The 25,915-nt window shown below is 37.8% G+C and overlaps 1 protein-coding gene across 1 annotated transcript in view; it reads left to right on the top strand.

Moving 5' to 3' along the window:
* nbas (neuroblastoma amplified sequence) overlaps positions 1-25,915 on the top strand; it is a 163,040-nt gene that overhangs the window by 27,671 nt on the left and 109,454 nt on the right. The window contains exons 16-26 of the mRNA XM_014469212.2: positions 863-988; positions 1,226-1,377; positions 1,499-1,636; positions 7,235-7,313; positions 9,769-9,873; positions 10,039-10,175; positions 14,670-14,756; positions 15,631-15,784; positions 22,536-22,721; positions 24,740-24,913; positions 25,148-25,281. Coding sequence (XP_014324698.1) covers positions 863-988; positions 1,226-1,377; positions 1,499-1,636; positions 7,235-7,313; positions 9,769-9,873; positions 10,039-10,175; positions 14,670-14,756; positions 15,631-15,784; positions 22,536-22,721; positions 24,740-24,913; positions 25,148-25,281 — 1,472 coding nt within the window. The remainder of the gene's footprint in view (positions 1-862; positions 989-1,225; positions 1,378-1,498; positions 1,637-7,234; positions 7,314-9,768; positions 9,874-10,038; positions 10,176-14,669; positions 14,757-15,630; positions 15,785-22,535; positions 22,722-24,739; positions 24,914-25,147; positions 25,282-25,915) is intronic.

Here is a 25,915-nt window from a genome sequence, read left to right as displayed (position 1 = left end):
CTTTAGATCTTTTATGTAGAAAATCAGAGTAAATATCAGCGTGTGAGAAAAGAAAAGCAAGAGAGAAGAAGGAAGAAGAAGTGAAACTTAACATATACAATTCTCCTTTTATATCTTATCAGTCACATACACAGTGCTTTCCACCCATCTCTCTACTGTAGGGAGTTTCTCTAAGTTTCTCCCATCTCTGGTTAATTGGTACCTCTGTCCCTAAATCAAAACTGGTTCAAAGGAGTTTCGGTTGGATAGAGAAGAAAAAAGCATCTTCACCGAAAACTCCATTAGCAGTTCCATAAGTATAACACTTGCTCAGAAACCTTCTTTATCACTTCATTCTTCCCAGTAAATAAACAGAAGTTTTATTTTCCAAGATGATACTCAAGGTAATTATGTGCTTTGCAGAAACAATTTTAAGTTTCATTCAAAGTTGCAAGGAGCAAAATAAATAAGGTCAAATGATTAATTAAACACACAAATTATAACATATTAATAATGCTTTTTTTGTTTCGTACAATTTCATTTCAATGAATCAATTCATTATAGTTCATATTTTATATTCACCTGAAGGTCTTTGTGAATAAAATTTTAATCAGTGCTGAACCCTTGAAGAGAAGATTAAATAAAATGGTGCATACATTATATCAGATGTTTGTTTTTTTTAATTCTTTGTTTGCTTTAAATCTCAATCAAAATTCACTTTTTTGGCTGGAATGTGTTTTTTAAAGAGGCTTTATGCTCATGCACTAGACAAAAAACCCACTGCATTTGTGAGTTCATATTCTCCTCCCTTTGCATTGTCTGTTTCATTATACAAAAAAAGGCAGAGTTGTTGATTGTGCAAATGCTTTTGCTTTCCTCACAGATTGACAATGAGGAATATGGAGAAGCTCTGTCACTTGCTCAGGCATATAAGCTGGACTCTGATCTAGTCTACCAGAGACAGTGGAGGAAGAGCCATGTCAGCATTGCCTCAATTCAAGATTATCTGGTAAGAATTGAGGGAAATACAAGAAAAAACTTATATCAAACATTTTAGCTGTTTATCGCTTTATGATTATTTTAATTTGTGAGAAGAGCTGAGTGGGAAAATCACAGGCTGAAGCTCAAGAAAAAAAAAGAACATGTAATCCTTTTTTGATTTTCTTTTCTAACTCTGTATCTCACTTTATCACATAATTTCTTCTTGTCTCAGTTCTCCGTATTTTATTCCCCTAAACTCTCCTAGAGCAAAATCCGCAAGCGCTCCTGGGTATTGCATGAGTGTGTGGAGCGTGTCCCAGAAAATGTAGATGCTGCTAAAGAGCTGCTTCAGTATGGGCTGAAGGGAACTGACCTGGAGGCCCTCATAGCCATTGGGCTAAATGAAGATGGTGGCAGGTGGGATACGTGAGGCTGAACACAAACATCTATCTTAGGGGCACCAGTGATTTTTACCTGTGTTGCCCCTGCGGTCAAGGAGCTTTTTCTGCATGATGTTGTTTTTCTTTCCATTTCTCAGGTTTATCATGCCTGGCGATGTGGACCTTGATGAGCTCCCATATGAAGACCTCTTGTCTGATGATGAGGAGCTAGAGATGAAGAAGGATAAGGAGAAAAGGAAAAGACAGGAGCTGCTAGCCAAGGTTGATTTCAGCAGGTACGCAGGTTTTACTACCAATTTTTGACCTTTAAGTCTGCAGTTTTATAGTCTAACAGTCTAACAGCTGGTGGTGAAGCATCAGTTTAACCATTGTATTGAAAACACATGAATGGTGACTGGGTTTAACCCAATTTTTGTCACTGTAATCACTGATGGAGAATTTTTCCTTGCACCTTATCTCCTGAAATAAGCTGTTCTTATCACTTTACCTCTGGAGTCATTCTCTCTATCTTTTTGTCTTTTGTGTCTTGGTCTCAACCTTTTTCTGATAGTTTTGAGACCAAACAAAACTATGGTCGTGTTAAGGATCTCTGACATTCAACTTCAGCGTTCATGTGCTATTTTATTTTCCCTGACTGAAAAAGTATGGAATATAATTTCTGAAAAGTATTTATTTCTAACCTTTGCTCTGCAATCCATTCTGCAATAAAATGTACCCATCTCTCTGACCATTATTAAAAAAGAGGATCATTTAATGCTAGCTTTGGATAAAACGTTTGGCTCCTTCTTCCTCTTTAATTTTTCCTGGGATCCTCGGCGAGCGGCGTTCTCCGTGGGCGACGTGCAGCGACGGCGTGCTGCTAAAACGAAACAACAACAAAGCGTGTTGACGTCACAGATCACAGAGTTTAATCCCACACAAAGCAACGCATGAATCAATTAACAAAGCTGCAGAGGTACAGAGATATGTATTTTCTCATAAAAATAAAAACACACAAGGGGAAGACAGACAAACATAAAACAAAGACAAAAAAGGCAAAAAATAGCGGCCGCTGTCTCTCTCTCTCTGCATGCTAAAGTGTACGTAATCTTATACCAAATAGGTGTTTCCCTATTTAATTTATGCAGCCAAGGCGTTCCGTTCTTTGACCTATTAGAAACTCCGTAGGGACTCAGAAAAACTTGGAAACTCCCCTCATTTATGGCAAAGGTGTCTGGTTTTTGTCTAAGCAAAAGGGCGGACCACTTCGTGCTCATCTCTGTCTGATACGGGCAGATCCCTGGCGCCAAAAAGTCTCTTCCCCCCTCGGAATGTAAATTTTATTGCCTTGTATGTCCGCGGGAGAGGAAAAGGGCCCTGCTTAGGCCTGCTTATTCAGCTCCTTACCGCATCTCAGACGAAACCTGTTCCAAATAAGAGTATTGAATATAACTGTTACGCATGTCGTAGATTAACTATATTAAGCACTAAAATTAATCATTTTTCTTAACACCATCCAGTCTGGCTATCAGTATCTCCTTCCATCTATCCATTAGTGTATAAGTCAGAAAAAGACGTTGTCCTATTCAGTTCTGCACAATATTGTGGGTCATTTTTGATGGTCAGCAAAAGGATGAACTAATATAAAAGTGAGGGGCATAATAGAGAGATGGTACCTCTCTTGAGAATTTGGAGACAAACAATTTTTAAATGTTATTATTCAGTAAAAAAGGTTTCTTGATGGTGCCATTTGAGCTCTAACTTTTCCCCAAAAACCAACAGGCAAAAATATATGTGGTGGAGTTTATGAAATATGTTTGAAAAACACAACACTACAAAGTTAATTTTGCTCTGCATAATTGTTATTTATTTTAAGCCAGTCAGACATTCTGTAGGTGTCTCTGTCTTCGAATGTAAGAGAGGATCTGTTTGGCTGTTGGACTCGAGCTGAGTTGGCAAGCAAACCACCGGTTTGGTGTCTTTTAGGCTTAGTTAATTTAATGTTTATGTAATTATTTATTGGTATGTTTTTCTTCTTTTTTTCTTTTTACTAACCAGTGGGTGTAATCTATTTATTTATCTAGAAAACTTGGGAGAACCATTTGTTGAGTGGGTGAAAAAATCCCACCAAGGGAAACCTGACCCTCCCTAGTGGGAGATGGCTCATTTGGCAAGTTGTTGTCTTGTGTATCAAAATATTACTTTATTTTTTTAGTATCCACTCTATTCCAAACAGAAAACACTGTGGCTAACGTATTAGATTTGTAAACAGAAAAAAAACAGGAGTGGATATTAGAGAGGGCTGCCAAATTTAACTGATAGTTTGATTAGGTGGCACAGAAGAGAGAGGATCATAAAGGCAGCCATGCTAATGAGGATGAGGGGGGAAAAGACAGAGGAAAACCATTGGCACAGATTAGTGGGTAATCTGTTGGAGGTAATTTATGCCTTTGTTGTCGAGTGCCCAGGGAAAGACTAATGAAAAACCCTTTAGTGATCACTAATCACCCCTCATACGCACATGCAAATTTGCGTGCTCATGTATCCCAAAAACACTCCTAATGTGATTTCATGCACATTACACACACCTGTTTAAATAAATGTATGTTGATGGAGGAAAATAATCATAAACACGCAGGGAAATTGCACTTGCTAAATGCAAATCTATACTGTTTGCATAGTTCCTGCTGGTTTTAATCTGAAGTTGCTGGATGCGTAACTGTTTTGTTCTTCTTACACCACGTTCTTACAGTAGCTGTTGAGCCTGCAGTGTGGATTTGAATGAAAACAGGCACAAACTTTGTAATGAGGAACTTTGTAATGGCTGCCATTCATTTGCTGTAATGTGTCATCATTTTGCTTGTGTGATTATCTGTGTGACTCATCATATATGTAATAAACCGGAGCTTTAATGCAGACTTGTAGTCGTGCCGATAAATAAAAGATGGAAGATGAGCGCAGGGTTTTAGGAGGGTGTAAAAAAATCTATCACTTATAACCATAAAATAGGGTATTGCATTGAGTCATTAGTGAATTTACTTCTTAAAACATGGATATTTTTCTCTCTTATCTGTCTTTGAGTCGTCATGTCTCCCAGAGAGCTGACATGTGTTCCCAAAATGTGTTTGTGTGTGTGTGTCCCTAATGGAACCAGCCATGTTGACGGCAGGCCTGCGGCTGAGGCCTGTGAGTCACATAATAATTCTCCTAATTTCTTTTTAACTACACCACCATTACAGAAATGGCTTGGTATCGATCACATCTGCTCTTGAGTAAGTCAGGGCACCTTGTGCATCAAACCGTAGACCATCAGACAGAATGCATCTTTGATCCTGCCACGTGTCCAAACTGTGAAATAAAATGTCATTATTCCTAAATCTTGGCAATCTTTGGTAAGAAAACAGAGATGAACATTTTAAAAGTCTTGATGGATATTGAGCGTTCCGATTAAATGAAACCCACTCTGTTCCTTTTAGTAGAATCTGTGCAGCATGTTTGGAGAAGAATTTAACATCCACATCATATACAAAGAAATCAGAAATTGGCGGACATGGGTGAAGATAAAAGAATGTAGTCTGCTGCAAGGTGTTTGTGTTCTTTGTAGATCAGATTTACGCTTCAGCTAGGAGTCTAATTTCCTCCTTTCTGCAGTGTTGGACTATGTTTGTCTGCCTGTGCAAGAATAGTTGAATGCAGGCTGTGTACTTCATATAAACACACTCATACACACCGTTTTGCAACAGACCACATGAATTACAGTTTAAGATGTCACAGATTTGATTCATTCAGTCTTTTCTTTCTCACATTTATAAGAAAAAATCAGAAAAATAAACTACAAACCTTTTTAAAGGCGCAGATCCTCTTCTACTCTCTGTAATGAATTACCAGGTTTCCTTTTATTGTATTCACCACTGAACTGCAGAACCTTGTTGTTTATACTGCCTCTTAGTTGAACAACATTGCAGAATTGCAACTAGAAACTTAATTCAGACAGTGACATAATGCAGTCATTTTTGTGCATTTTGATAGTAGCTTTCAGCCAATGAAAATCTATGATTTTTTTTTTCCTGAAAGTTTGAATATTGACATCTAAAGGGGAATATATATATATATTTTTAAATTCAGAACTTTCATGTTATGGCCATGCAATGACCTATGCAATAATGGAGAAGACTGCAGACTTAAGAGTTGTCCAGCAGACGGTCATTAACACCCTCCACAGGGAGGTTAAGAGAAAAGAATATTTCCAAAGAAACTGGCAGTGTCCAAACATAGAAATGGTAAGCTAAGTGGGAGCGAAAGAAGCAAAATAACACTGGTTACTAATTATAATGGTCCTCTTTTCAGATGAAAGTAAATTTTACTCTTTATTTGGAAATCACTCCTAGATTCTGTGTCTCTGTAGAGGAAGAGTGAAAAGATACAGAATCTAATTTGCTTAAGGACTAGTGTTAAGTTTCCACACTCAGTGATGATGTGTGAAGTCGTGCTGGTTCACTGTGCTTTTATAAAGTTCAGTCAGTGCAGCTGCCAACCACATTGTGCTTCCTTCTGCTGACCAACTTTACTGAGATACTGAATTTGTATTCTTTGAAAATGTGGTCTCATTTTCAAAGAATACGTTTTGTGGTGCCTGTCCCTAGCACCACAAAACTATACCAAACAACATCAGAACAGTTAAGACCTGATGTTAAGTAACCAGGGGTTCCTGCTTCAGAGCTAATGACTTGTAGCGTCCACCAACTGAGATCATCTACAGTACATGGACTTACTGGTCAGTTAGTTGATATTTGTTTTAAAAGCCTTGTATTTTGTTGGGCTATGTAATATTCTACCTGTTGGGTCTTCATTAGCTAACAGCCATAATCATCAAATTAGCAAAAATAGATGCCTGAAATATCCCGTTAATGAATGTGTCATACTTAAATAATTAAAATAAAGTAACTTTCTGAGCATGTTTTAATTTTAATAGTATAGATTAAATGGGAGGTGGACTCAATCTGAATGTTGAGGTTCATCTGCAGTGATACAGGTTGCAATTTGTCACCAAAATTAAGAAACTTCCTACAATATGAGCTATTTGCTCACTGTCAGAAGTTCTCTGTACTTTTTTTATTGTTTCAAGCAATGATCAGTCACATCCTCAAGAGAACAGCAGAGGGGTAAATATATTTTTTCTACATCTCTCCTCATCCCTCTTCCTTACCCTTTTGCCATTCATCTCCTCTCTCCATTTTTTTTTCTTAACATCGCTCTGAGAAAACAGAGGAAAGTAATTACCAGTAGTGCGAGCTCCAAGCCAGCACTCTTTGATGTGCCAGAGGGTGTTTTGAGCCAGTGTTAATCTTTGTTAGTCTTTGCAGAGACACCACGATAAAACTTGATATCACCCTCGGTAATTAGGGATTAAGGATTAAAACGAAGGATGAGAGGTCAGGTCCAGTGCTGTTGATCCAAGACTGATTTTCAAGGGGCAGACCAGATCTTTCCCAGAGATTGCCTGGATCTTTAATGTTTGTAGTCATTCAGTTTATTTATAGCTGTGATTAAATGATATTGGACATTGATTTGATTCTTGTAGGATAATCACTCACCTCATTGATGGAATCCTATAAATGACTGAATAGGTTTTTGTGGTCAAAGGAAGTTGATTTAGCTGGCTTAGAAAATGATTAGTTTGGAGGGCAGTCTAGTCAAAAGTTCAATATGTCCCTGTGGGTGTCCTCAGATGAGTCAATTTCGAGTTAATTTGTGACTTCTTGCAGTGAACAGACTAAGGCAGATATCTAGTCTCACTGTGAGTAACATTTCTGGCCAAGACCTTGTGTCAGAGTTGAGGTCTTTAATTAAGTGTCTGGATTTTACTGACATGCCTTTTGGTTTTTTATATTCAGGTTGACCCTGGAGCAGAAGGAGCTGTGTCGTAGTCGACTGAAGCTGCTCTGCTACCTGGACCGACTGGCAACGTACGAGGTAACAACAAAAACAACAAAGCCAGAACACTGTGCTGTTCAGTGGGGTCACAATGTAGTTGTGACATTTCTAAATGTCAATAATTTCAACAAAATAAGATTCAGTTCGCAGTGTTCAGAAAAACAAAAATTTTCCAAGCTGGTTATAGGGAAATTTGGCAACTTGTTCAACAAAATACAAATGGACAGAATCAAATTAATAGTTAGGTTTATAAATGTTCTGTATTGTATGACTGGGGTCAAATATTTTGGGTTTCCTTCAAAAAGCATCTTGCAATAGGTGGTTGGACCTTTGACCCATTCCTCTTTGACCCAAGTAATTTTACCTTTTCATCTTTGACCACACATTTTTAATGGGCTAGAGATAAGGGCCTTGTGATGCCCCTCTTTTTTCCCCTCCAACTAAAGCAGTGGTTAGATCACTTTCAGTTTCATCATATCTCAACACATGACTCCAAGCATTAAGGATTCTGCCCCTTTGGGCATTTGCAAACTGTATTCTGGTCTGTTTTGTTGATTTTAGACTTCTTTCATTTTGACTGGCCTTTCAGTCCATTTGAGTTTGGGACATGTTTCATTGCAGATGGTAACACTTTAATGCCAGCCTCTGCCGTATATTCACCATATCTTTTGCTCAGGATTCCTTGCTATAACACAGAATCCGTCTCCTTTGGGAACTGCTTGACGGCTGGTCCTTCCTATGTTGTCTTCAGTTACTAACAAGTGATTGAACAGATTAACATGGCACCTTAAGACAAGCAGAAAATAAACACAATGAAGAATCAGACATTTTTAATATTTCCATGATGTCACAAGAAAGCAGTGTGTTTGAAAAATCCTTAATTGTTGAGGACAGTTCAAGATTCACTTCCTTTTCTTATTGAGTCTTAAAAAGTACAGGGTCTCAAGGATAAAGCGAAAAACTTTTATACTGAGATGCTTAATTATAATGCACACTTTTATGAAGACAAAGTCATCCTGACAGTGGGGCTTTGCAAGACAGGCTTCACTTTGAGAAATATCATACTGTTGCATGATCTTGTGTGACAAGGTCTCTATAAACCCCTAATGGAGGCTGTTTCCAGTTGGGCATTGATTATTCATTCTTTAGTCTGCAGGCCCAGTGGAGTCTGAATGGATGTTTTCCAAACTCACATCCTAATTTTATCCTAAGAGTCCAGCTTGAATCTGTGGGAATTAATACAAAGAGAAGGACTTAGAAGTACTATTAATTTTAATTAAAATTGCATTAAGTAAAAGGGATTCTAATGCCTCCCATATTTTTACTTGCATTTATGTGGAACACAAACACCTTTAATGTTTCCTTAAACATTCTTTATGGCTTAGATGTTTTCCCACCAGCAAACTAATGCTTTTTGCTTTCATATCAAATCCCTACAACGCGCAGAGGATTTTCTCATCTATCCTGCATGGATACTTTCTCTTAACCCCACTAATCTCTTTAGAAATATAAAAACAGCTAAAGAAGATATGGATGTGAGAGGATTTTTAAGTATATGAATGGAAGACTGAAGAAGTGGCAGATCCTTCGTGCTCTAACACATGCATTACTGATAGACTGGCTATAGAAGCACTTCAGCGCAACAGTCTGAAGTGGAGCTTGACTCTTGCAACCAAGTGCTTGAAAAAAAAAAGTGGATTTTTATATTCAGTTTGAAGGATGTTAACATGCACACCCTGCTCATCCACAATAAATCACAAATGAACAAGGCTAAGCTTGCCCCCATGCAAGGGGAGATGAGATTTTCTTTGCTCTGCTGCATATTCAGCGCTGACAGGGTGACGTCCCTTACTTTACTCGGACATTGTCATGGTAACGGCAGGACTCGTCAGATGCCTTTCGCCCCAATCCATTTTCTCTGGCCATCTATGAATATAATATTAGGGTTTTTATCATCCCAACTCGGGCTGACTCTGTCTGAGTATGACCCATTCAAAGGCTATCCATCACACACACACACATTTTGACATGCTCTTCAACGCACACGCATATTCAAGCATGAAAGATGCTGCAGAGATTTTATACCCACAGATAAATCCCTCTAGCCAAAGGCCAGAACAACAAATGTTCATTCCTGACATATGCACACACACACACACACACACACACACACACACACACACACACACACACACACACACACACACACACACATACCCACGCACGTCCACACACGCCATCACACGCACACACATACCTAAGATTTGCCCAAAGCAGCTCTAAGCTACAAAGTCAAATAGCATCTCTGTTGACTCTTCTTTACTGCATTTCTTCACATTCATCTGCTTCTTTCTCTGTCCCTTCCATCTTTAGTTTGGTTTGCAACAGTTATTCTGGAAAGATAACTTTTCTGCTTATCAAATTTGTTTTAATGAACCTTTTTGTCAGTTTTTCATTTCTACTTTTCTCTGCTCCACCCTCCCTTTTTTTCCAGGAGATACTTGGTGGGCCTCATGCAGCTGAACAGAAATATGATGCAGAGTTCTTCAAGAAGTTCCGGAGTCAAAATATTGTTCTGTCTGCAAGAAACTATGCCAGGGTAACATGAGAGTCTCATTTTCTTCAGTTTGTTCTCATGATGTCTTATTCTAGCTGCATTCATCACCTTAAAAAAAGATATTCTCTGCATTTTCAGTTTCATTTTAAATAAAAATAAAACTGTAGGGACTACAGTTGACATTTTCTCATGTTTGTTTATCTGTAGGAGAGCAATGTTCAGGCTCTGAATATTCTGTTCACGTATCATGGAGAAGAACTCCTGCAGCACAGGCTGGCTATCCTCTACAACTTTCCAGAAACCACCTCTCCCCACGAATATGCCGTTCTGCTGCCCGAGGCCTGGTGAGACATAAACAGAGGCTCACATACATCATGATACAAATGATTTAAAATACATGTCTGACATGAAAAGCCAAGAGCAAGATCGTGACTTCTTTTTATGAAATACCTCTCAGGTTCTTGCCAGGTATGATATGGGCATATAGTGTTTTTTTTTTACATATTTGTAGAAGTTTTACATTGATGTTTGGTAAAGTGTATGTGGATGTTTTGCTTTCCAGTAGTAAATTCTGATTAAGGGAGCCCTATATTATTTTTCTCACTAGTTTAATTATTAATTTTAACCAACTTGATAAATTAATAAAAGCAAAGTTTGATTCATTTTCAATATGGATTAGACAATAAGAGATGGTCTTAGCATTTTGTCAGCTTCAAGTTATTTCAGAAATAGTACTATTTTTTTTATTTACAGTGGAAAAGTACCTACAATTATTTTTATAAATTAAAATGTAACAATAACTCATTTAGCATCAGGCTAATTTTCATAGTTGTTCCAAGTTTCCAGCGGTGACAAATGAGCTTGCTGCAAAAGTAGAATTTCTTTACTTATTGTAATTAATCGGGGACATTAAAAATCTTGTTAGAGACTATGTGTTCTATCAGGGCACATTAACGTATCTACAGTTGGAATGGTAATCCTTTACTTAAAAATGTATCACTTTGCTTTAAAGTTTTAAAAAGTTTATTCCAAGAAGGAAAAAAAATAAAACAAGTGGTTACACAATACCTTCTGTAAGAAAAAAAAGTTCAACTGTTTATATAATTCCTCTGTTCTCTTTTTAATCTATTCTATGGCTCATAGGAGGTACTTTTATTAGCATTGTCTATGGTTCATATCATTAGTTTTATGAATGCTTACACTATTAGGCTTGCTACTAAGTACCTGAAAATAATTTTTATTTCTTTTAGTTATGTGACTCCTGTGTGCTTTAATAAGAAATCATGGTTACCATAATTCTTATTGTCTATTTATCTTAAGTAGTAGTCTGTACAGATCAACTCTCAATAGACTTGTTTGCAACTGTAATTTGCTCTGCTTGTTGGTTGATCATTATTAAAACAACCTGCTACATCATGGGCTATTTATTAGCATATTGTTTGCCGGACCCCTGCAGAACTGCTAGCTTTGCTAAGCACTTTTTTGAGAGTGTGCTTTCATATTAATTTGCCCCGCTACTTAAAAAAACTCATTGCTTTACACTGCACTGCTAAAATAAGTGTAAATCAAAGTAAAGGTAGAAATGGTAGCTTCTGTAAGGAAAATGCAATTCTGTATTGCAGAAACAAGTTGATCAATAAAGGAAGCCAACTTTATTTCTAAAACTGTAAACGCAAACCAAAGTGCTAAGGATAAAATGTGGAAGAGTAAAAATATAAAACACAATAAAGTACACAAATTAAAATGCATACTTACATTGCAGAAAATAAAAGTCAACAAATCAATACAATCCTAATAAAAGTAACATTTTATACATGGTCATAGTCCAAACCAAAGAGCTGGTTCTTTAGACTACATTTAAAATTATCATTGGAAGAGACCTGTCTATTTTATTATGGCAATGAGATGAAGACAGCGTGTGCAAGTGCAGCAGCTCAGAGAGGTGGTGTGGGATAACACCACTTAAGGCTTTAAAAACAAATTAAAGAATTGTAAAATTAACTCTAAAATTGACAGGCAGCCATTGTAGAAGGAATAATATGCTCCCTTCTCAATGTACCATCTAAAAGCTGGGTGGCTGCATTTTGCACCAGTTAAAGACGTGACAAGGATGACTGGCTATCACCAAGGAACAGCCAGTAACAATAATCCAACAAAATTGCAACAAAAGCATGGATTACTGTTTCCAAATCATCTTTTGACAGGATGGGTTTAATTTTGGCCAGTTGCCTCAGCAGCAGAAAGCCGGATTTCACCACTGCTCTCGCTTTACTGTCAAACCTAAAATCACTATCCATTTTAAAAGCCAAATTAGTGACAGTAGGATTTAAATGGTGCGCCAGAGGACAGACAAATTTGTTAAAAAGACATGCTTAGCTGGATTAACAGGTATAAAGTTTGCTTCAGTTTACAGACAAGAAATTAAAATTTAAAACTATCGTATACTGACAAGAACATTCTAAGAAGTCTCATTTACAGAGTGCCACAATCCATGTAGGGGACATAGCAAACATGTTTAAGAAGAAGGTGTTCTGGTCATATTAGAACAAAGGTACACTTTTGATGCACAGCATCATGTTTGGGGGATACTCTGGGAAGATGGATGGAGCTAAATACACAACTGTCAAGGAATACAATCTGTTTGAGACTGTAACAATGTTGATACTTAAGCAGACATTCACCTTCCAAGACATGAAATGGTTTAGATCAAAGCCTAATTATGTGTTAGAATGGTCCAGTCAAAGTTTAGGCCTAAATCTTGTTTAGAATCTGTGCCCCCAAAAAAGATGGACACAGATGCGCTCCATCCAGGCTGACTTAGCTTGAGCTTTTTGCTCCAAAAAATATCAGTCTATGTATGCAGAGCTTGGCGCTTTAACTGCAGTAACATTTGGCACTACAACATATTGATAATGTATGCATGACAAACATTTTAGATATTTCTAAAACAAATATAAGATGAATTTTTGTCCTTTCACTTCAGAATTCTGAATTGCATTGTGTTGATCTATCTCATAAAATGCATTTAAACTACATTGTTTTTGACAAAATGCAAGTGCAAAAATTATGAATATTTGGCAAGGTGCTCTGCATGTTTACAGCAAAATATAAACGATAGGCTAGTTGAATCATTTTAGTATCAAGGATGCAATTGTCAGGTGTGTTTTGTCCCATGTCGGGATTGTCTGACCTTAGTTTTATTGTGTTTTTATTGTATAGAACATTTGTGCTTAAAGACTGTATGAGGCTGCTACAGTAAACAGTAGTCAAACACATTTTTAACAAAGAAACATTTATATATATAAAAACGGAAACGGTCTTCTGGATTCATGACTTTTACCATGCAGGAGTAATTGTCTTTCTGGTTTCCATCTACACGCATGCCCAGACACACTCACACAGTTCTGTACAGCCTTTCTTTTTTATATTAGGCATGTCTTGAGTTTGTATGGAGGTCAGGCGGTTGTGGCTCTGCAGTGGGCATCCATCATGGAGCTGCCGCTGTGGGCCAGTTTTCCATTTCCCTCAGCTTGTGAGCACCAACTGCTGCTCCTTCAGCACTCACACCCACACTGCAGCAGACGGAGCGCGCTCACACCATCTGTCTGGGGCTCACTCTATACACTGAAGTCTTGCTTCATTGAAACAAGGGGAGGGAGGGTGAATATAGTGTTCTTCTCTAATATCGATCAGGTCTTTGTGGGGACTTTGAGAAACATTGGTGTCGAAAAAGTTTATTTGTAGTTTGAAATTGTTTTCACAACAAATCCAAAGAGTTAAAATGCTTTGCATCCTCGCCTCACCCCTGCTGCCCTGCTCCCCGGATGTGAAGTAGATCAGAGCTGTGGATTCAGAATGATTTATTCCTCTTATTGATATCTGAACCTGCTCACCAATATTTACTCTGCTCGCTGTAACAGAGCTGTCGTTAATGAAGAAAAAAGACCAGGTAGTAAGTAAAATAGAATGAATTTGCTCAAGTTTATTAAGTCCTTAATAAACGTAATATTAGGTTTGGTCCCTTCTCCAAATTTGGATGAATTTGCGCTGCTGTAGTGTTGTTATGAATCTCTGACACTAATTTTTTCAAGTCAACATAAATCACACCTGCTACTTTCTTTTCATGTATTTTTGTGATTGGATAGAATTTATAGCAGTGCTAATAAAACTGCTGCAGCGCGTGTGCACTCGGCCTTTAACGGCACCGAAGATGATTTGTAGCTGCACTATCTCTTGGAGTTTACAGCCACAGTACATATTTTCTCTGTCCACAGAGGAGTAGATAACAGAAAGAAATGCACTTTTCTTCACCATGGAAGTCGCTGTGTGTAGGCATTTTTATGCTTTTTGCATGAGAATTTATTTTTTTGGGACTCATCAGCTCCAGCATATAAGGTTAAAGAATCATTAACACAATCCTACACCTTCTCTGAAGAGTTGAAATTGTTGTAGCTGCTATGATCCAATGTTTTGGCAGTATAGTTGTCAGTTTCACATGTCTACCAGTAATCAGGTATGATTGTAGTTAGTGCAACTGAACCGAAAAAAATGTTTAACCAGTTGATTTAGACTGCATTGAAGTTGGCAGTTATTTTTTCCACTTAGGTCCGGGTTTGTTTTGCAAAGCTTTTTTACCTTAATAAATGAAATCATGATTCATAAACTGCTTTTTTTATTTATTCAGGTTGTCAAAAACAAAAGTTCCCTTTAAGGGTCCACATGCTTTTTCACAGCACTGCAGGTGGTTTATGGTTGTCCTGATAAGCTGGTTTGTTCAGTTATGTAATTTGAAATTTGCATTTGTGGATGCTGTTCCCTAATCCCTCTTTCCGTTACAGTACGGATGAAAGAGGGGAGTTGGCGTTGATCCCTTGGGAGGAGCAAAGACACAGAGAGATGGACTGGTGTGAGGCAGAGGAGTGCAGGTAAATACTTTACATTAACACTAACTGATTTTTAGCCTTTCAAATTTAAACATATTAAACTCCAACATTCAGACCATAGGGTTTAATGTGTAATTATATGATCTGCCCATATATTAACAAAAAGCCTCCCATCCACATTGCAAAATTGTAATAATTCCTGTTCCATAAAGGCCAGATGCTTGTGCTGGTATCATTATGTGAGACAAAACATGACATCCTATTATCCAAATGTTAAATAGACCCATATCAGACTAATGCTGAATCCTGTTGTGCTGCCAATTTGTGCCATTTGCTGTCTTTTATGAGGGAGGCAGCTTCATTTACAATTTTACTTTTCAGGCACAGTTTTATTACTCTTTGGTGTAGAGAGGCAATATAGATTATTGCCTATTTGGAAATGTGTCCTGGCGTTTCATTTTTGTTTAGATAATAAAAATAACGTTTTTATGCTGGTATTCTTTCCTCCATCAATGCTTTATCTTATTTCTTGAGATAAGGAGATATTTTATTGCTTTGGTATCAACTCTAAATGCTAATGTTTGACTTCTTTACCATGTCATGCATACTACCTCATCAGTTTGTGAAATGTTAACAGCAGTGCTTTGATTTCTAAACTCAGCATGTTCCATAATAGAATTGGGCAACATTACAAAAATGGACATGATAGACAAAGCTCAAATGGATAAAAATAATACATTCTGTAATACATTAAATCTTGCTATTGTCTGCTGATAGTTTTCATGAGCTTTTGATTGACCAATCAAGTTAAAAAGAGTCTGATTCTAGTCAATGCCCTTTTAGTTAGTAACTAATTTGACTGGATGTAAGGATGTAATGATTTACATAAATAAAAACTCCCCTTTCAATTATCTAGAGCGGTTCTGGACCAAAGCTTGTTTGATGATGACGGTTTCCTATATGAGGATTCTCCAGAGTTGCAAAGATTTCGTACAGCCACACCGTCCATTGAGCTTCTATCTGACTGGTACCGGAGCAGAGCCCAGGACATCGACTCCACCTCCAGACAGGTATGAACATTGGAAAAAACAGCAGAACCTCTTATATCACTGTTGAGCCTAATGATGTAGAGATGATGATTTGGAATAGTTTTGTACCTTCCAGTGCCTGTGTATGCTAAAGTATTCTAAAGTGAAATGTGAGGCCATCTGTCTGTCAGCTACAGTTTAGGCTAAACTGGTCATACAGCTTGACAATGATCCCAAAAATCACTGAAGATTTCCAGTAAAATGAACAAGAAGATAAAGAATTAAGATCTTGAAATGGCCTAGTAAAAGTCCAGACCTTGACCAGATTAAAATGATTCTCCAGCACCTTACAAGAGCGTTGTAAAAGTATATCAAGTCTCAATGAACTAAAGCAACGTTTTAAAGAAAAGGTGGTGAAACTTTTTTTCCACAGTGACCTTAAAAACGAAAAAACTTCAAGCAGAAATGGATTACTTAAGATCATTGTTATAGGGTATAGGTTATATGAATGGGTACAAAGGTGTGTATTTTCTGTTTACTTTATATTATGCTCATATCTACATGCTTATTGTATATTTCCACATTTCATATTTAGCAGATGTAACCTTTTAGCCTAATTGCCACAAGTATAGCCACCTCTTAGAGCTTTCTTTCATCTGTAGATGGAAACCAAAAACTCTTTTGTGCAAACAGATATCTACAGTAGTGAGTGTAAAACGCTTCACCAAAAGGGCTTTTAGCTTTGGATGTCGAACAGTTGAAGGATTTCATTTCCAGTTGCTCTCACTTTCAGTTTGAAAACATTTTCTTGTCCCTTGTTGGGAATGAAATCAGCTCAGACTGCAGGTATTTTCTCCCATTAACATGAAACATCTTGTGCACCCCGTTGATTACTCTTTTCAGGTTCCCTCTGCTTTATTGTGACTTACAGCAGGGCAGCAGCAGAAAGCAATTAATGGAAGTCTGGCTATTGGAAAGATAATTGCTGTTGCACACTACTTTTAGATAATTGAGGGCAGAAAAGTGTGATGAGCGTGGATTCATAATGCAGAAGAGATGTTGCCAACCTCCATCAGTCAAGGTCACTTTGATCCTGTCTGTGACAGTTATTATCATATTGGCCATATGGACTTTTAATGAAGAGAAACCAAAGCTTCTGTCATCTGTGCTCTGATGCCGGGGCTGTAAAATAGGACTTGATAGGACTTGTTTAGAGGAGTAATGGGATATAAACGCTGGAGCTGCCCACTGTCTCCACCCACACCATCTAAACTGCAACCCTGTCCCCTTTTTACCTCCTTCACAGTGATGGATCAAAAATGTCAGAGCACTCTCTTTATCTTTGTGAAAGGACTAACTAGGTAGAAGTCATATTGTTCCCCTTCATTTCTCTATTTCATTCCTTTCCTTCAGCTCAAGGAGGATGGAGGAATAGAGATTTGGGGGTCCATTGCTCATTTTTGTGAGACCTGGGGAATTGTTGCTTTCATCATGCACTAGAGAGAGGGAAACTTAAAGGGTCTGAAAAAAAAAAAATCCTAGGCTTTGTTAATCTCCAGGAATCACACCAGCTTTCCCTTTCATTCTCTCCCTTGTTTCTTTTTAATTAGAACTCATCTTCTCTTGCTCCTTAACACGTTACTCCAGGAGTCTCTTGAGACTCGCCTTGCTCCTCATATCTTCTGTGCCTTCACACTTTTTCTCACATGTGTTGAAGTGACATAGATCCTAAAAATTCTGGTATTTCATTCCTTTGTAAAAGTATTCATACCATTTGAACTTTTCCAGATGCATCAGAAACCTTTGTTTCATAAAGGTTTCATGTCACATAGCAACACCAAATATTTCGTAGTTGTGAAGTGAAGCTAAAATGATGCATAGTTTATCTTTTTTTTTCTTTTTTCAAATAGAAACCTAAAGTGTGACATGCATTTGTCAAAAATAATTCTCATTGATCAATTTTATTGTAATTACAGAAGCAAGTCTTCTTGCCTCTCTTTCCTTTGTGGTATATTTCTACCAGTTTTGTTTATCTACGAACTAGATCTGCATGATAGTACGAAAGACATGAAATCACAATATTATTGTTGAATGTCACATTGATAATACCAACTGCAATCAACAGTCGTTTTTATCATTCATGCTTTTCTTCTTCATTAACACAATGAATGTACCACTCTACCTGACCGTAGATATCTTTGATTCTAACATCCAATTAAAATTTCAGTTGGAATTAGGTTTGCACTTTGACTGGATCTATCTAATTTATCCAATTAGATAGATCCAGTCTATCCAATTGGATCTATCTAATTGACCTAATTAGATAGATGCAGTTGTAGCTCTTGCTGAATATTTAGAGTTGTTTCCTGCTGGAAAGTGATCTTTCACCTCATTCTTAGAGGAATACCTTTTTTTATTTAGCTTTATTTATCTTTCCATTGATAAATAGAGGGAATGTTGGTGCCACCACCACCATGTATCACCGGGGAGAAGGTGTGTTCAGGCTGAGGAGTGGTGTTAGTGCACTTCCTCATGTAGTCTTTTCTATGTTGTTGAAAAGAGAGCCCCTATTTTAACATATTTTCTGTGTGCCCCACAGATGAGTCGTGTCAAACTCCCAAAAAAAACTTTTTGTGCTTTGATCCCTCCAAAATGGGTTTCTTCTTGCCACTGAATATAAATTACTGTATCACTTAAGTTTTAGCCTATTTTGTGTTTGCTTATCAAATAAAATCCCAATAAAATACATTGACATTTGTGATTGTGATGTGACAAAAAGTGAAAAGTTTTAATGATATACATGCTTTTGCAAGGCGATGCATTTTTTTCCCCTTCATAATCAGGCTGCTGTTGATGCTTGGGAGAAGGATTTAGTGTAGATAAAATGGGGCTTGATTAAAAAGGAGCGACATCAGGGGAAGCTGGAGTGTTGTGAAGCAGTCATAGAGAGTTGGCTACCAAGATGCTGAAGGGGGAGGGATTGACAACATGACTCATATAGAGAAACAAGCTTCAAAAGCATAACATGAGAGTGTAAAACAAGAAAGAAAAAACGCAGATAAGTGCAGGGCCAATGCAGCATTTCCCACTAGGTTAGCGCATTACAAACACAAAGTGAAGAGAGGCCAACACCGACAGATGCTTCGATAGAAAAAAGAAAGCAATCTCATGGAAAGAGCTCTGTGTGAAGAAAATTACCACTTATATGGGGTTGAAGAGGTGGAAAGAAATTATATTAAAAACAAGTGGTGGTTGCACTTGCAACAAAATTGCCCAAAATAAGGGGATGCCTTTTGAAAAACAGAAATGAGAAAGGGGGTTGCTGGTTTACAGGGAAAGCAGATGCCCAGGCAGGGAGTTCAAAGAGAGGCCAGCTATAGTGACTGCTGAAGACTTCTATTAGAAAGTGGGAGGGAAAGAGAAGACGACGAGTGGGTCAGAAATTGAGCAGAGTTGAGAATTTGAGACTGATGTCTGAAAGAAAAGACTAAGATTGGATAAGGATGAGGGAAAAAGGAGGCTTCAATTGAGCTGGAGGATCATAGAGAACTTACGAAAGGGAGATAATGGAGAGACAAAGAAAAGACTGAAGATGGATGATAATACTTAATCAATAATGATAACAGAGGCGGAGATGGGGTCATAATTAAAATGTTAGATTTAGGCATGGGCTGATTGGGAGATGCTTATGATATGATGGAAGTACCATGTTGAATAAGAATTTTGTGAGAAATGCATTAAATGATTCAATTATTTTTATTTAAAACTAAACAAAGAAACAATTCTTTCTTCAGATTTAATAATATATAAATTTTTGTAGTTAGAGCTATACCATTACTTGCTCTGGCATTGACATTTTAACTAAACAATATAGTCGTAGTTATGAGGGGCTTACTGCATCAAATATTTTTCATTTGGCCTTTGTGATGTTTACAGACTTGCACTGATATTAAACAAGCTGATTAAAAACAAGTTAATTAGCTGTACCACCCCTGCATTTAGCTAGTGTGTTAGTGTGCTAGTATAGTAGACATTCAGAAATCTGATAATTTTACTGACATACTCTGACCAAGACTTGAAAATGTATCCTGGAGAAGAATAGGAGATTGATAAACTATGTCCAAATGTAATCAGGACTATGAAGCTGTTATGATAAACTGCTTGATTAAATGGATTGTCAGTTCTTGCTTTTTAAATTGAATCCCTTTGTAGTAGTGGTGATGTTGATAAAATAATAATAATTTAGTCAACTTATTTTCCTTTCAGTAATGTATGCAGTAAGGATTCACTTAAGTAAAAGAAATTAAATCTTTCAAAAATCTATTTTTAAGACTTGTCAGAAAAGAAGATTGATCCTTTCATCTGCACGTAACATTTGTTTAATAGCGCTAAAAATGATTGATACTAAAACTTCCAGCCAAAGTGAAGGTTTGAGGATTCTCCTTGTTTGCATGTGGAGATTGGAGATTTGGAGGTAAACGTACGACAGTCTTCAACAAATAAACGTCACATTTATTTGTTGCTGAATTACACTATGGCTCAGTAGTCGATTTCAGTTGGTTTGTGTGAATGAACACTTCTTAAACCAATCGGGTGTGGACGACATTATGTTATTGAAATAAATATCTTTGCTGCATTATTTTAAAAATACTTGGCTATGTGTGCACTGGGCCTTAGTTTTGTGAGAGGAAGTATTTTCAAATCAATAAATTTGTCTTTCATCCAGCTGACATGCAGTAAGGATTGTGCGCTCCTTCCTACCAGAGAAGACTTTGGTCACTCTTTCACTGTGTCTAGTGTCTCATTAAGAGGGAATTTTAAAAATCAGTTTTAAACCTAGATGCTTATTTTGAAATCTGACCTGTCAACAATGAGACAGGGAAATCCCTCTCTGGAGGATCTTTTCACACATTTACTGTAGATCAATAGTCATCTCTCTCTCTCTCTCTTTCTGCATCCAATCAGTCCAGCTCTGAGTCAAGCTGGTTGAGTTTCTCATGAGGCCTCTGTTTGTTTGCAAGAATGTACATTCAGCAAGGAAATATATGAAATTACTTGTCCAGTAGAAATATGCTGAAATAAGTAGTAGGTTGTAGTATGTGAGTGTGCTTATGTCTCTGTGTAAGACGCTTTGCCAAAGAAGCTCTGCTTTAAAGGAATGTAGAAAGCAATCATCACCCAGAGGCCCAGTGGCATCTGCTATTGATTGGCCGACATCCACAGGTAGGTCCGCATCGATTGGTCGGGCATGCTGCCAGTGTATAGGTGGTCCAATATTGATTGGTTGCTCTTCTGGATGGAATTATATTGATCCGAATAGCAGGAAGCCCAAATTGTCTGCTTTATTGTGGAACGAATAATGATTGGATATTAGCAAAGACTGATGGGTTTTACTTGGTCTAGGATTGGCTGGGATACCGTTGCTTTTTCTGTGTCCTACTTCAGTAACCTCAGGAGTGTCTTTTTATTGACCTGTTACATTGCTACCTACACCCTCTATATTCACTATAGTCACTGTCCAATTGTGACCAACATTGTGCAGAGACACAAAACTGCTAATGAAAATGCATTGTCGTACAGCGACTGCACTAATGAATGAATTCCAATATTTATAACATTTGACAAAAAGTACTCTGATATACAGTGCCAAGAAATACAGTACAGCAAATCTCACAACTTTGTCTTTTTTGCTGGATCATTGAATATTTTGTATATCGTAAAAGAAGTTTTATTTTCAGGTAAAGATAACGTGAGTAAATAAAAAATGGAGTATCCAAATGAAGAGTGCATTTATTCTGTGGAAAAAAAAACTGTCCTAACCAATCTGTCTCTACGGAAAATAGGCCATTTCCCCTTAGTACAGATTGTGCCATAACTGCTTTGTGTTTCTTGTCAGCAAGGACATTAACATTTACTATAAGTGAAAAGAGTGAGCCCTGCAGTGCTTTAGATGTTAGTTCTCTTTTTTTGTTTGTAGTTCTGTTTATGGTTCTTCCTTATTCTAGAGGTCTGGCAGTGATCAGGCCTGGGTGTGATGAGAGAAATTTGACTAGAAACGCGGTTAATCACAGCTCATTTACACTTTGTGCATGTCTCCGTTTGTATTCCTTCTCCCGCAAGTTATTACCTTGTCAAAGACACATTCTGCTGCATTTATAGCTGCAAGTACTTGGGAGCATATTAGCCATGTCTGCATATCTAGAGAATAATTTTTCTTGCATGTTCTTATTTGCAAATTAGCTCCTCAAGTACTCTTAGAATGGATATTAGTTTTTCCTCTACACTTCATGATTTGGATGAAGGCTTTCTTTCAGTAGTTGTTAAAGTTTCCTTTTTAACACTGGGTTGAACAGTGCTCTTTAAAATCTTCTAAGCTTTATATCCTAACTCTATTTTAAACGTCTTTACAACTTTATCCCTAATCTGTCTACTGTGTTGCCATTTCTTTATGATGCTGTTTGTGCGCTAACGTTCTCAGAGGCCTTCACAGTGCAGCTGGAATATTACAGAGATTGAGTTATTCACAAGTGCACTGTATTTACTAATTGGGAAATTTCTGAAAGGAATTGCTTGCTCTGGATGTTATTGAAGGATATCAGAATGAAAAATGCCGAATACATATTAATATTACACTTTCTGCTATGTCTTTCAATTTTGAAGGACTGTGTTTTATTTTTATACTAATTCCTAATCTACAAATTAATTAAAATGTTTAATTTCATGCTTTTCTCACCATCTGAATTAATTTTACTTTTGCTCTTTCTTCTCCATTTTCATTTCTTGTCCCTGTCAGGTGGACTGCTCCTTGTCACTGGTAAGGCTGGGGAAGGAGCGGGAGATCCCGGGGCTGGAGCTCCTGGCTGATGACTTGGTCACCATGGAAACGCTGGTGTATGAGGCATCATGTGAACTCAGCCTGACACTTAAAGATTTGCAGCAGCTCGGGGACATTGACAAACTGCGCCTGCTTATGAAAAACGTGAGTGACATTTTTCCTGGTGGGGGCTCTTTTTTATAATATATTTTAAAGTGAAAAGTAGGCCTGAATTTCTCTTTTTATTGTGATTAGATTAATAATGAAGGAGCCTTGATTCAAAATGAATACTCTCGTTTTGGTTGCGCTAAATCATCGTAGGAGATGACTTAGTGCATGTTCTTATAGTTGACATGAAAGTATAATATATTATGCAGTTCAAAATAAGAACTAAAACATATTCAATGTTAATAAACTTCTAAAATCATCTAAACTAGACTTCATTGTTCACAACGGAAAAAGAAAAAGTTTCTGACTTTGAAAATATATTTAATGATGGCCACAAATTCCTGAAATCCCCGACATTTAATGATACAAACTTGCTTTCCAACCGCAGCAAGAGAGCTATGAAAGCTATTCTATTGCAAGTACTACAGTTACAAGTCCCCTTGGAGTACATGATATGAGCTGTCCTGTAAATTGTAGCTAATAACTGCCAGCTTTAGCCTGTAAGGACCATTGGCAATGGGATCTGCCACACAGGCAGGCAGCCAGCAAATGTTGTTGACTGCACTAATACATGCTGTTTGACTGGAACTCCCTTTGGGCTCTCATCGGATATATGAGTGTGTGTGTGTGTGTGTGTATGTTGTAACTGTTTACCAAACTGGCTAGATTACATCTCCCTCTCTGCTGGTGTCTGATGTCTTTCTTTTCAGAGACACAGCACAGCGAAGCAAAACGTGTGTGGGTGTGTAAGCTTGAGTTTGTGATCTAATTTTGTTTTTGAATCTCATTTTTTTTCTGCGAATATGTTCTCATCGGCACATTGGGAGTCAGGGTTGTCGCAAGGTGAGTGCAAGGCTCTCTGAAGAGCTTAGCATCTACGGTTGCACACCATTGCACTACCCACATACTGCAGTAATTATAGTTTACGTTCAGGTTTAATTGCACGCCTATGTTTTATGTAAAGGCTGTTTGAAGTGCTCCACTATGTCCAGAAAAGTAAAACTACGGCAATCATGATATACATGCAAACCAGTGCTAAAATGCTCATATTCTGGGGCCTGCCGTGGTGGCGTAGGGGATAGCGGGACCCACGTTTGGAGGCCTTGAGTCCTCGACACGGTTCGATTCCCAGATCCGACGATATTTGCCATATGTCTTCCCCCCTCTCCTCTTCCCCCTTTCCTGTCAGCCTACTTTCATATAAGGGACACTAGAACTCACAAAAGACCCCCTGGAGAGGAGAAAAAAAATGCTCATATTCTTTTCCATCACACAATCTTAAACATCTTATTTGTTGTAAATATTTCACCAACATGAAAAGGATCAGAGACATCCAACTGATTTCTTACAGGGTTACTACACAGTAAGGGGGAAATATGGGACTTGATCAAAGCTTATTTTTTAGGTTTCATCATTTTATGAAGTATGGAAAAACATCTGTCCGTTCATCCATCTATCAGTTTGTCTGTCTTCCATCTATCCAATCATCAATTAATCTGTGAAGACATCAGTTTGTCCCTTTGACCATATATTCATCTGTGTCCATCCTTTTATCTATCCCTCCATCCATTCAACCTTCAGTCTATCTGTCCATGCATCCAATCATCCATTCATAAAGCTGTCTGTTTGTCCCTCTATCTCTCTGTCACGTTTGTTCATGCAGCCATAGGTCACTTTCTGTCCATTCAGCAGGTTATGTACTCAAATCATGACCACTGTACAAACATCTGCCTTAACTTTGTATCTTAGTGTTTTGTTTGTACTTGTGCTATTTATTAAAATAAAACTGAAAAATTTATTCTGGACATTGTGTAATATTGGACCCTGATCATAAAGAACCATCATCAGTGACTGATTATATAGATTTTAGCTATTCTTAATGCAATAAATGAGTTGTGCATTGTTTTGAATCAGCAAATCTTTAACTTTCTTATGGTTAACTTATGTATATTTTTGTCCTATTATTAAGGAAAACCAATGAATAAAATCTTCTGACTGTTTCTTGTCGTTTACAGTCGAATCCTGAGCGCTACGAGAAAGATGCCGTCCAGTGGATGGTGCCATTCTTGCACCGCTGTGAGGGACACAGCGAAGGCGCTGCCAAGTCTCTGCTTACAAACTACCTGGTCAGCCTGGGCCAGCAAGACCTCACTCTCCCTCTGATCATTTTCCAGCACTCTAAACCTGTCGTAAGTATCCCAAAACTCACACACATGCTGTGGTTGGTTTATGCCAGGGGCGATGCTTTTGGTCGTGTTATAAATGATAAGCCATAAGCCACTGGCATGGACAGGCTTTTTGTGTTTTATAGAAGGTACAAATCATGCACATATGTGATATAAAGAAAGACTGTTGCTTTAGCTTTAAGGTAAATTAATTATGGATGCACAACGACATGCAGACTCCTTTGTCATCTTCTTCAGTGCCAGCTGAAGATTATTGGAGACCCAGACCAGCTGATGGAGGTAGCCTTGGAGTGCATCTACAACTGTGAGAGAGACGACCAGCTCAGCCTCTGTTACGACATTCTGGAGTGTCTTCCCCAAAGGGGCTATGGGTCAGACATACACACATCACCATGCACTGACACCCAAAGTCAGCTGGTTAGATATTTACTGCTCTGAAAATGACAACGTTGATCTTCATCTTGATTTTGTTAACCGTGGTTTCAGGATGTTAAGAAGTCAATCACTGCCTTGTCCACAAAAATACAATAATCCCAATTCCCACACCATCTCTCCTTTCATTCCAGCCTCCCAGCTCTCCTTGGACCTATAAATAAATCCAAGTACCCCCTGTGTTTCTGTTTCCCCTTCCTTTGAGCCTATATTTTCCTCCTTTTTCCCGCTTATAAGTCTGACTTGCGCTCCAAAGAGCCATCAGTCAACCCTGCTACAGTTCGAATATTATTTCCTACCCTTTTCCTTTGCTCAATCTTTTTCTCTGCACGCCTCTTAAGTTGCGCATTTTATTGCATATGACATGAGGGCCAGCCTGGTGAGTTTCCCATGAGACTGTGTGGGTTTGCAGCACATTTAAAAGTGACTGAGTGGTCTTAAGAGAGAAAATCATTGATAAAGTGGACATGTGGACTCCTTGAATAGCTGAAATCAAATGAAATTGTTCAAAAAATCAGCCTTGATTGTAGAAATAAATTACCATTGTGACAGTACTCAGGTGGCTGCATGACG

This window comes from Xiphophorus maculatus, chromosome 15 (assembly GCF_002775205.1).
Source record: "Xiphophorus maculatus strain JP 163 A chromosome 15, X_maculatus-5.0-male, whole genome shotgun sequence".
Taxonomy (NCBI): domain Eukaryota; kingdom Metazoa; phylum Chordata; class Actinopteri; order Cyprinodontiformes; family Poeciliidae; genus Xiphophorus; species Xiphophorus maculatus.
The sequence above is the reverse complement of the archived record's forward strand: the minus strand, read 5'-3'. Positions and strand labels throughout refer to the sequence as shown.